Below are 13076 nucleotides of genomic sequence, written 5' to 3'. Positions count from 1 at the left end.
TGCCCTAAACACCGGGCCATGCTGGGCCTTTCAAAGAGGAAGTGTAAGTTCTTATAAAAAATATTTACAATATTAAGTTTATGTTTTGGTATTTTTATACTGTAAATACAGCTGATGATTTAACCTTATATTACCAGATGGATTGGACAACTCAACTACACAAGAGGGGGATGTTAAGCCTGTCACTTTGGCCTCATTTTACAAATAGGGAATAATTTTACTATATTTTCTATTGAAATTCACAATCATAAGAGCTTGCTTACTAAAATCACTTGGTTTAGCTTGGGATAAATCCCTGTAGAATTCAGTCCTGTGCGACTTCTTTAGTCCTGTGCACAGTCCAAAGTCAGATAGCTTTATATGACCCTAAAACAAAAAGTTTGAAACATTTATTAAAATCACCAATACTTTAATTTCATATATGCTACAAAGAAACGTTAAAAAAATTAAAATTTTGTATCTAATTATTAATAGTCAGATTTACTGCTAATTACAAAGTCTTATTAGTCCTAATAAGAGGACAGATCAGGTGAAAAGCAAGATGTCAAATCTCATGTTCTGTAAAACAAAGAATGCATAAATATTATAAAGATCACGGTTACATAGGATATACAACACACCATTTTGAAAATTAAAAACAGATCCAATCAGCACAGCATTAGCTACTTAAAAACCACTTCGTTAATTTAGCCATCTTACTCTAGCATCAAGTAGCAAGTTGTCAGGCTTAATGTCCTTATGAATAAAGCCCAATTAGCACAGCATTAGCTACTTAAAAACCACTTCGTTAATGTAGCCATCTTACTCTAGCATCAAGTAGCAAGTTGTCAGGCTTAATGTCCCTATGAATAAAGCCCAATTAGCACAGCATTAGCTACTTAAAAACCACTTCGTTAATGTAGCCATCTTACTCTAGCACCAAGTAGCAAGTTGTCAGGCTTAATGTCCCTATGAATAAAGCTCAATTAGCACAGTATTAGCAATTTAAAAACAATTTCGTTAATGTAGCCATCTTACTCTAGCATCAAGTAGCAAGTTGTCAGGCTTAATGTCCCTATGAATAAAGCCCAGCTTGTGGATGGAGTTAATGGCTAAAGCTGTCTCTGCTACGTAGAACTGGGTTACTTCTTCTGACAGGGTATCCTTTTTCATTAGAAGAGTCATCATGTCTCCTAATGAGAAAAACAACACACACATTTATTAGTTACTTTCACCTTTGTACCGGGTAAAAGTTTGTAGAATAATTGTAAGCCAATTAAGAGATAAACCATAATAAACTTTACAAACTTCTTCATCAATTTATTCACACCCAACTCTAAAGTTCTTTAAAAAACAAAAATGTGAAGTAAATTTAAAACAAATGAAACCATGGTATAAAACAACCAGAAATTGCATGGTTTATAAGTCATTACATAATGTTTTCAAAAAAATTTCAACAAATGACCATATACATTAAATGCTGTCTAAAATAAACATTTACAAGGTTTATACAACATTCACAAAAATCCTGAAATTTTTACAGGATCCATATTCAGGAATCCTGTCATACAGGAGTAAGCTTGAATTTTATATCACCAAACATGTCCAATGCAATAGCAAGGTCTCATGAGGCACAAGATGCACAACAGCTACCATAAAATAAAAAACAAACCCATTTTAATATTCACACTTTTTTAAATTTGTTAAATTACTTTTTAGGTTAAGCCAACTATTTCCAGGAAGAATTTTTTTTAATGAAACTGAAATTTCAGAGCTCTGAATATTTTTTTTAATGTAATATATTTGCGTTTTTAAATTAAAATCTTACTTTAATTATATGTTCTTTTACTAGTATAGAAATGTAATTTATTTATTCTATAATTTCGTACCTCTTTCTTACCTTGTCTTTTCTGTAAGTCTTCACTTACAAAAAAAAAACGAAAAAGAATTTAAATAATTCAGACCTTGGGTCCCAAGATCCATAAATCAAAAGAAGTTAAAAAATTATTGCTGAAACAATAAGTGAATATATTCATATTGGAAAAGACCTATTAGAAGAGAGAATAACAAAATTACTGAATGTTTAAGTGCCCTTTTGGACATATTGTTAAAACCTTTTTTTTTATAAATCTCATGTTTCGAGTAGTCTCATTAGGGTTGATTTTGAATTTGTTAAAAAATTCCCACAGAATTGAGAAAAAAAAAATCAGAGTTTTGGTTCATTAGACATGGTAGCTCTGTATACAAGTGTTGAACACGACTATAGACTTACAGCTGTGGAAAGGTTTCAAGATAAATACAAAGAATTAATTCATTTCAGGTTTAATAAAGGTTTAGATAGTCTGAAAAAATTGTTTTCTTACTTATGAGGAACAAATCTTTCTGGAACAGCAATGGGCACAAAAGTTGCTCCAATTTATGCTGATATCACTATGGAATTTTTAGAGTTACAATTATTTAATTATTTAGCTGTGACCCGCAAAATATTTGCAGCCATTTTTATGCCCTTCACTTGAAGTTTCCTTATTCTATCATTTTCACACACATTATTTAAACTATGCTTTTTTTCAGGCATTATATGTTAGATTGTTATATTAATGTGGTCTATTTGAAAACATTTTTATGCAATCAGATGAACAAACTCATGTAGACATAACATGTAAATTGTGGTGAATTATATATTGTGAAACAGATAATTTAAAAATAAAGATAAATTTACATAAATTCTATGTTAGATGTCCCAAAAAATGTCTGCTGTATGCAAGCAAAGCTTTTAATGAATGTATTTTGAAAACATTTTAAATTCTAAAAGAATCATATTTTCACATTTTCCCTTTTAGGGCATGTAATGTAAAACATAGAAGATTATTTTTTTTAAATTATCTTATAACTTTTTGGCACCACTTTAAATAGATAGAAGTAAGATTGCAGAAGTTACTGGTTGTGTAAAGTCAACCGGAATTGTGAAACCATGAAAAACTATAACAATAAGAGAAAGTATAATTAGAGTAAGATTTTAATATCAAAAGCAAAGTATATTAGATAAACTTTAATTAATTTTATTTACCATTTCTTAATGTACTTAATTTATATATGGAGTGTATTATAAGTTTGTACATCTGGAAAATATATGTATTTAATTTAGATTATTTTATGTTTACTTGTAAACAGTATTCAAATGTTTTTATTATAGATTCTTAGTAAAATTATATCCTGAAGAAATTAATAGAGAGAGAGAAGAAAAAACAGAAAAGTTTGATACTCGAGTGTTTTGTTACACATAAGTAAATATCATTAATATCATAAATTACATCAAAAGTATATAGGCGATTAAATCAGCACTATACGATAAGGATTAAAATCAAAACTGAGATGTGTATTATGAGACTCTAACAAAAACGAAAATGAAGCTATCCTTTTACTCGTATTTGTACATAAAGAGTGCCAAGTTCTTTCTTACTTCCAACAGATACAAGTTTTAAGTAGATTTTTATAGAAACAAATTATCTTTTCAAAAATTAACCGAACCAGATATTTTCCCCGCATGAAGTAAATAATAAACATGTATTTTACGTGAAATTATGACAGACAGAAAAGTCTGTGATGTTGGGAACAGTACCAAGACATCAGGAGTCAACCCAGTTTTAAAAATAGTTTTCCAATCCAGTAACATAATTTCATATGTATATTGTTCTATTTGTAGGGATGCTAACCCAAATTTTGCACATCAACCACTAAACTTTGAAACAGATGTACTAGTTTTGTTTCTGAAAATAGGAAAACACTTTCAACCTCTCTATTACATATAAAACCACTGTAACTCTTCTCAATAACATGAATCTACCGATTAGGTGTGTATCACACACCAATCACTAACCAGTATTTCCCTAAATTTATCATTCCCATTCATTTACATGAAACTCCGAGAGAAGTGAACCATTGATATCAACATTATTACAACTTCAAATGTTGGAAATAACAACAGGATGTCATCAGCCAACATTTACCATTGATATCAACATCATTACAACTTCAGATGTTGGAAATAACAACAGGATGTCATCAGCCAACATTTACCATTGATATCAACATTATTACAACTTCAAATGTTGGAAATAACAACAGGATGTCATCAGCCTACATTTACTAACACTAAATACACAGAATACAGAGATAAAGCAATGTCTATTTACAAAAAATTATTTGTAAGGTATCAATTATTATTGATGCACAAGACACACACATACATACATGTATGGTACAGTGCATGTACAGTTATGGTAATTGTCTTTTCCTATTTATAATTCATATTATTTTTCTAATTTCAATACGAAAGTAAACCTTTACTACTACTTTCTTATTTCTTAGTCTATTGTGACGTTGACCAAAATGTTTAATATTAGATCAATAACATAAAGGTAAGACAGAATCTGTTGGTCTAAGGACACCCTTAGACCAACACAGCTCTATTCGCTACAGTAGTCATACAACTGAAATTGCTAAATTACACTGTTGTATCCACCACTAGGTGGCTACCCATGAAAGAATGTACATCAAGATTGAGAAATACATCTAGTGTGGAGTTTTTTTAGATTTGCTAGAAAAGTCTGGGTTAATGAACTTTATCACAGAAATGTTTGCTTTGCAAATATTTACTTCTGCTAATGTAAAGTCTGCATGAAAATGTTAATTAGTAAGCCTGTAAGATAAGCCAAAATTTAGAAATCCTAACCTGCAAGCAACAATAGTTTAATTACAAAACCAATGGAAGATTTACAACGTATTTTGTGTGTCCACTGAATGCATGATAAACTGTTTATACAGATTTACATTTATCATATGTAGAAGTTATAAGTATAAATTAAGAAAACAATCAGCTATGTATAAAGCAGAAAATTTTCTTTTGATACAAGAAATAGTATTTTTTTGTGGCTGTTCATTAAAAATTTCCATCAATGAAATATTTTTTTAATTTGAACAAACTTACTTCAATTGGACAAAATAATCGCTTGCATGAATCGCAAAATACTTTATTAGAACTTTAATTACTACTGATCTTATGATTTCAAAATCTTTGTGATTTGTGTTAACATTACATTTTCTTTTTTTACATAAGTGTTATATTTTCTTTATGCAAATAACATCAATTACAGTAGTGTTAACTGCTTATGATAGTAAAGCAATAAGGAGTTTTATATATAAAAAAAAGAGATTATCTCATAACTGCCAATACTTTTGTACCTCACAATCTTAATTAGTCCGTGATTAATTTTGAGATCAATAACGGATTAACAGAGGATTGTGATAAGAAACTGAACACTGTTAATAGTGATTTAATCATTTTGTTTACATCAAAATAACACTGATAATTATAACACGTTATATCACACACTGTGACAAGAATCTTTACTAGTTTTATGACGTGAAATATAAGGGTAATTATTTCCAAAAAGAAAAAATTGGTTTATTTAGTTTCAGTCAGGTAGACTTGTGAAAATTTGGAGGGTGAAACCTGTGGAACAGTATTACTCATATTTTCGGTTTGTTACAGGTTTTTGTACTATGTTGTGTGTATATTACATATCGTGTACAACAGTTTAGGACTAAAAAAAAGTAACCCAATACTAAACTATTATACCTTAAGTGGTCTATCATATTAAACAAAGGGTAGCTTGAAAAAATTCTTTAAAAACTCAAAACAAGCTGAAAATAGAAATAATAGTTTCAAATCGATTAGTTGAATAAAATCAAAATATGAGCCTGACAACTACTAAATTCAACTAATTTTCCAGCTCTAACTAACACTACACAAAAGATACTTAAACTAACAATACTGTATATTACTTGTACAGCACTGAAAATTACATTTGTAAGGTAAAATGACAAATATTGCAGTAAATTACGATTACTTCAAAAAAGTTTGTTTGACAGGAAAATACGACTCAACTGTACAAGACAGATAATAACACATACCTCCAGGAAGAAACTCCATGGAAAATACAACTCAACTGTACAAGACAGATAATAATACATTTCCTTTGGAAACAAGCTCCATGGAAAATATGACTCAACTGTACAAGACAGATAATAACACATACCTCCAGGAAGAAACTCCAAGGAAAATACAACTCAACTGTACAAGACAGCTAATAATACACACCTCCAGGAAGAAACTCCACAGAAAATATGACTCAACTGTACAAGACAGATAATAATACATTTCCTTTGGATACAAGCTCCATGGAAAATACAACTCAACTGTGCAAGACAGCTAATAATACACACCTCCAGGAAGAAACTCCACAGAAAATATGACTCAACTGTACAAGACAGATAATAATACACACCTCCAGAAACAAACTCCACAGAAAATATGGCTCAATTGTGTAAAACAGATAATAATACATACCTCCAGAAACAAACTCCACAGAAAATATGGCTCAACTGTGTAAAACAGATAATAATACATACCTTTGGAAACAAGCTCCATGGAAAATATGACTCAACTGTGCAAGACAGCTAATAATACACACCTCCAGGAAGAAACTCCACAGAAAATATGACTCAACTGTACAAGACAGATAATAATACACACCTCCAGAAAGAAACTCCACAGAAAATATGGCTCAATTGTGTAAAACAGATAATAATACATACCTCCAGAAAGAAACTCCATGGAAAATACGACTCAACTGTACAAGACAGATAACAACACATAACTCCAGAAAGAAACTCCATGGAAAATATGACTCAACTGTGTAAAACAGATAATAATACATACCTCCAGAAAGAAACTCCACGGAAAATACGACTCAACTGTACAAGACAGATAATAACACATAACTCCAGAAAGAAACTCCATGGAAAATACAACTCAACTGTACAAGACAGATAATAATACATACCTCCAGGAAGAAACTCCATAATGAGGTACAAGTTAATAGCATCTTGAAAGCTATAATACATCTTCACAACCCACTGATGATCAGCTTCTACTAGTACATCTCTCTCAGCCCTCACATGAGCAACCTGTTTTAAACAAAAGAAAATAAATTACTGGATTTAAAATTTAGCTTATTCTCACAGCTCCTTACTTGTCTTAAGCATGAATTTCATGCCTCATTTTATGCTAACCATTTAACATTCAAATACAGCATTAAACCAAGAAAAGAAACCTCAGTATTGTTTTGATCTATTAATTGAGCAAGCTTTTAACTCTTACCATTAGGCTCAGGATTTCAAGCTTGCTCCATAAATATTGCAAGTGAAGATCAAAATCCAATGACATTGTTTTTATGACTATCATGAATTTAAAACAGAATAAAATTAAACTACTTTTGAATGTTAACAGATGGCATAAAATATTTCTAATTTTTATGTAAATTTGGTCACGCAGTTTTTAAGAAAACGTAGATACAGATTATAATTCATGGAAAACACTGCACTCTTGATGATGACAGTAAAATGTGAAACATGTAGAGTATGGCACTACTATCCATCTTATATAGTGAATTAAGTAAACCTTTTTTATAGTATTTTAAGACTGGGGACAGTCACAGTTTTAAATATTTAGTTTTTATCATTAAACATCTTTTTTTTTCTTTTATCCCTTCGCAACAAGAACCCCTTTAAATTCTTTTCTGTGAAAGTCACTGTGTTACATTCAAAATATATTAAACATCTTTACTATCAATGTATCTGAACGAAATTAATATTATATGTTATGATTCAGAGTTTTATTTTATCCAAGTTTTAATTCTTTTATTTCAAAATAAACCTTTAAACACTACTTCAAACTTCAGATGTATTGTCACATGACCAACAAGCTATGAAAGTTCTCTACTTTGGCTCTCTGTATCTTCGATAATATGATGGTAGTTGAGTAGAGGTACATCTAGACAATAAGATGCTTACATGTTATTTGACACTTTCATTTCAAAGTTCTCTGAATTAATACAGTTGAAACAAGTAATAAATTTTTTCAACCCTGATATCTGCTATGCCCACCTTCAACAGATTTGTTTGAGCTTTATAGCCTAGATGCATATGTTACATACACATGTGTATAACCATTAGAAAGAGCTCATTTTACTTTATAATTTAACAATGACTATTTTGAAATTGGTGTGCAGTTGTCATCGCACATTACATGTAATTGACTGTAGTATTGTTGGCTGCTTGACTGACTATGGCACTTATAATTGTTTCTTACCAAAATATTTTATAGTTAGAGATACAGTTTAAATTGTATTTAGCCCTTACTATTATATTTTAACTAATTACATATTTGTTATATTTTAAAATTCATAATTTAAAGATTTAAACATTTTTTAAATATACATCATACTTAGCATCCATTCTCAAGTCTTGCGATATTACGAGCTGAATGAAAATTTTGCTAAAGGTTTGCACATGTCTCCCAAAGAAAATGTAATATGCCTCAAGGGCATCATTGACTTGTGTTGAGATGAATGATAAATGGTAAAGGACAACAAAGGAAAATAAAACATTAAAAATTAAGTATATGTGAAAAGGTAAAGACCTGAAATTACAAATTTAACAAAAGGAAAATCTTTAAAGATATTCTACAAAAAAATTAAACAGTATGTATTTTTATTTCTATTTCCTAATTTTAATCATTTCATTGCATTGTACATTGATGATAATAGCTAGAGTTAGTGATAGGGTAGAGAAAATGAAAAATTAAATATAAACATTTACCTTAAAGAACTTTTTGATATCCTTTTAGTAGGTTCTAAAGATTATGCAAATAAAATATGAAAATCACTTTGCACTTGATTTGTTAATAGTTTAAATTCAAGTAACTACAATAGAAAAATAACATATTTTTAGTAGAAACACTTAATTGTAATAATGCCATTCTTTGTGTACAAGATACTTGTGATCTTTAACACAATCTTACAAGTTTATAAGAGGATATGTTAAGAAATCTCAGAGTTACTGCATGTATTGTTGTACAAGTGAAATTCCTGACTTGATTTTCATAGATTGCACAAGCCCGCCAGGAAAGGGTTAAACATGTCTCAATGATTATTCAAATCAAACAAAGTTTAAATGCTAGGATACATCTGTTTTTCTTTTAGCTTATTTTTCACTCATATTATATAATTGCTTTTCACATGTTCTTAATAATGTTTATCACGAAATTAATTTCTAAGGCAATACCATTAAGTGCACAAATAATAAACTTTACAAAAGTTATTTAAAAAACATATTAGTTTATTATGGTTTCTATTTATTCTCCAATATGGTTTGTAGCACATGTTTATGGTACAGAAGTGGTCAGAAATATGAAATTTGATATGTAGGTAGACCCTAAACAAAACTGTTCCACTGTTGTTGGGGTTACTCATTTTTTTATGGCTACTAAAAAGCTTATTGTTTGTGTGTCAAAATTGAAAAGCTTTGGTTTAAAAATGGTTTATACAAACAACTTTCAAAAAATATCAATTACAGAAAAGGATTAGGTTTAATAAACAGTTTCATTCATGTTGTTTCAGGTTTGAGTTTCTCTGCATACAAAGAATCACCACAAAGTCATTACACATTTTTTATATCCTCTACCAAAGAAATGGTTTAAATTACATTTAAATGTGGTTGATCAGTTATTTTAGAACAGTGACTTATTTTAACTACATTAACAAATCTTTTTTAAGTTCTTAAAAAATGAAAGACCATAAATGAGATGATAAAACAAATCAGTTCAAATCTGGGAGGTGAATATCCCTTCAGTGGGGGAAAAGTAATTAAAAATGGCAAAACATAAGCATTCTGATATTGAAATACATGTTTTGTTCATGAATATTAACCTTCCTTTCAAAGAAAAAAATATAACACATTATGAGAAATATATATAGGGGAAATATAAATCTCATTATCAAGTGTCGTGGTTCATATTAGGTTATATAACTTGGTATGACAGTGATACAATAGATGACGAGTGTCTAAAGGTTCTCTCACTTAATAATATTCGTTTTTTTTATTTTATTAGAGTGAATAAAATGCTTCCTGGAGAGGCCTAAACTTGTAATGTTCTAACATAACTCATGCTAAAATATATTAACTTAACATGTTAAGTTTTATTTTTCTTGTTTTCGTCCAAAAGATGATATGAAAAAATATCACACGATAATATGTGCTACACAGTTTCAAGCAGTTATGTTGGATCGAAATAAAAGCTTATCTAGAAATGCAACAACAGTATTGTAATTCTTCTATAAGTGATTGATTTTCATAGTTATAATGACTTCATAACAGTGTAATACATTTATAATATCGAGTCAAAGTGATTTATTTGAATTATTGTAATTAAATGCTCCATACTAAGTGTTATTGTACATAAAAAGAAAGCTTTAAGACAAATGAAAATCTTTATCTAGAAATAGATTTTCAAACTAAATACTTACTTTTAATAAAGAATCTTAAAAGTATTATCTGATATTGTACTATGAGAAACAATTATCCCATCTAATAATCTTTACATTAAGTGTAGTGACTAATTCCAAACAATAAAGCTTTTATCTTTAAAAACCTGTCTCAGCCAAGGTTTAAAGAGAAGTTAATGTTCTGATAAAATCTTACCTGTTCTCTTTCTACCATATCTGCTTTTCGAAGAATTTTCATTGCATAAACATGGCCAGTATCCTTCTTTTGAACAAGGCGAACTTCTCCAAAAGCTCCTCGTCCTATCACTTTTAGTGGTTCAAAGTCCTCCACCCCTAGTCTGGAACGCTTCAATCTCAGGAACTCTGTTTCTTTCATAGCATGTTGATTCCTTTTTTCTTGTTTCTTTATATATAATAAAAGCTCAAGATCAAAATTTGAACAATAAATATAAATAACAATCCTAATTATCAAGAGTTGAACAACAGATATAAATGGTAAACCTCATGCTAATGAATTGAGCAAGAGATATAAACAACAAAATAAAGGATCAGGATTCAAACAATAAATATAAACAACTAACCTAATTATCAGAATTCAAACAAGAGATATACACAAATATCATGATAACAATTTGAAGAAAACATATACACAACAAACCCAATGATTAGAATTTGAACAACAGAGGTAGAAACAATAAAATTGTATAAACAGATTTTAAACAACAGATAAAAACAAACTTAATGATCAGGATATCAACAACAGAGGTAAAAATGACAAAACACTGTAACTAGAATTTAAATACTACATGAATAACTGTAATTTTCAGTACCCAACTTAAAAAACAATCCAGTTTGATAAAAAAAAAAAAGTCATTTTTATTAAAACTCATTATTTATGTAACACATAAATATAAACATTTGAAGTATGTAATCATGGTCAATATAGTTTTTTAAATTATGTTTGAATAATAATTATGTAAACTCTACAGACTTTTATATTTAATAGGTGTGAATAATTTACTTCCCTAATATTTTCTAAAGTCGCTTATAATAATTTTTAAATTAGTATACTACCTGTTGTTCAGATAAACCCTCCTCCTTCATTGACTCCTCTAACCTTTCATGCCTGTATATGGAAACAACATATGTAACCTTATCTGAAAATTAATTGAGGACATTGTAGCTTTGCTACAATACACAACCAAACTTTATCAACTGAGTGTTTCAGTATCCAGTTTTTAAATATATAACACTTTTAGATTCACCATTTCACTCAATACAAACTAGGTTTTGGTTTTGTTATTCTTCAGGAAACCCAGATTCTGTAATTAGTGAAGAGAGCGGCTGAACTTTATCAACAAAAAGAACAAAAAAAGATAAATATTCAACACAGTTAAATAATAAGCTGCATGAACAGCTTTGACATGAACAAAATAAAACTGCTAAACATATCTAAATCAGTTTATTCTTAGAACAGTTTCTAAAAAAATATAATAAATATGTAGTTTCAATAAAGCTCATCTTTTGCGTTTTTATACAGGTTTAAAAATTTAACGTGTAAAAGAAGGAGTGTATGATAAAGTCAAAAAACCAAAAAATGTCTGATATATATAAAACTACAAAATATTGTTTATATTGTGAAGTAACTTATCAATAGAGTTGCAGGCAAATGAAACAATTGCACATTAAAAAAATATTTATCTCGTAAATGCTTTACTCTGGAATTACGTACAAGTAACTTTTATGATCCAGAATTGTAATACATTCTCAGTAAACTCGAAGAAAATCATTTGTTGTTAACTTATACAAGTAGATATTGTAAAAACTGTTCACAACATCTGATTAAAACAACATTTTAGTTAATTTGATCTATAGAAATACTCAGCAGCAGTTTAAAAAGGAATAATTAAAAAATAACAACAAGATTAATTTTAAAATGTTACAACAGCGGAAGTCACGCGACGCTGGGAGCACGCACGCTGGAGTTTCTCAAAGGATCGTGAATTTGCCCGGCAACTCTAGTCTGACCGAGAAGCCCTCTTTTTTAGTATATAATCCTGGCGAGAAAAAACAGCGTGATTGAAGAGATACATAATTTAGTCAAGCGAACAGTAGGCACCTTAAGTAAAGTATGTGAATCACTGTGATTTCTAGCGTGTGTTATAAAGGTTGTTAAGTTTAGAGTGACTGTGCAAATTCTGTGTATTACAAAAAGTTGTATTGAGAAAGAATAAACTGGTTTAATCAAGAAAGGACTTGTATCCCTAAAGTTTCTCAGAAAGAATTTCTACCGGAAATTATCAAACAAACAGATACTAACAGAAGCAAATGAAAGAATGCCTGGTTAAAAAAAAAAAAGGTTAAAATTCACAGTCACCTTTAGCTACAAATTAAAGATGTACTGTAAAATGCATAATTATGAACAGTTAAGCAATCGACATCTTTACCAAACGTAACCACATACAAACATAAAAACAGTCAAAAGATGATTAGTTCCTCAAAACACTTAAAACTTAAGGGATCATTTCAAGACGTATCCCATAATGCTTCAATTGAATGGTACCTTTCTCAGCCTTGAGCCTGTAGCTTTAAATCTGAGAGAAATAGAGTATAACAATTCAACAATGAAAAAATATAGTTGTATTATGAATAACTTGTTCAAGAAGAAAACTGTTTTATGGATATATATAT

General features: G+C 29.4%; 1 protein-coding gene across 1 annotated transcript in view; it reads right to left on the bottom strand.

Moving 5' to 3' along the window:
• LOC106466085 (serine/threonine-protein kinase tricorner-like) overlaps window positions 1-13076 on the bottom strand; it is a 34990-nt gene that overhangs the window by 17589 nt on the left and 4325 nt on the right. Inside the window, exons 2-6 of the mRNA XM_013926328.2 lie at window positions 11460-11511; window positions 10582-10788; window positions 6885-7008; window positions 1018-1172; window positions 264-366 (exon numbers count right to left, since the gene is read on the bottom strand). Coding sequence (XP_013781782.1) covers window positions 264-366; window positions 1018-1172; window positions 6885-7008; window positions 10582-10788; window positions 11460-11511 — 641 coding nt within the window. The remainder of the gene's footprint in view (window positions 1-263; window positions 367-1017; window positions 1173-6884; window positions 7009-10581; window positions 10789-11459; window positions 11512-13076) is intronic.

The sequence above is a fragment of the Limulus polyphemus genome, unplaced genomic scaffold (assembly GCF_000517525.1).
Source record: "Limulus polyphemus unplaced genomic scaffold, Limulus_polyphemus-2.1.2 Scaffold2145, whole genome shotgun sequence".
Taxonomy (NCBI): domain Eukaryota; kingdom Metazoa; phylum Arthropoda; class Merostomata; order Xiphosura; family Limulidae; genus Limulus; species Limulus polyphemus.
Note: the sequence above shows the minus strand (reverse complement) of the source record. Positions and strands in the feature narration are given on the sequence as shown.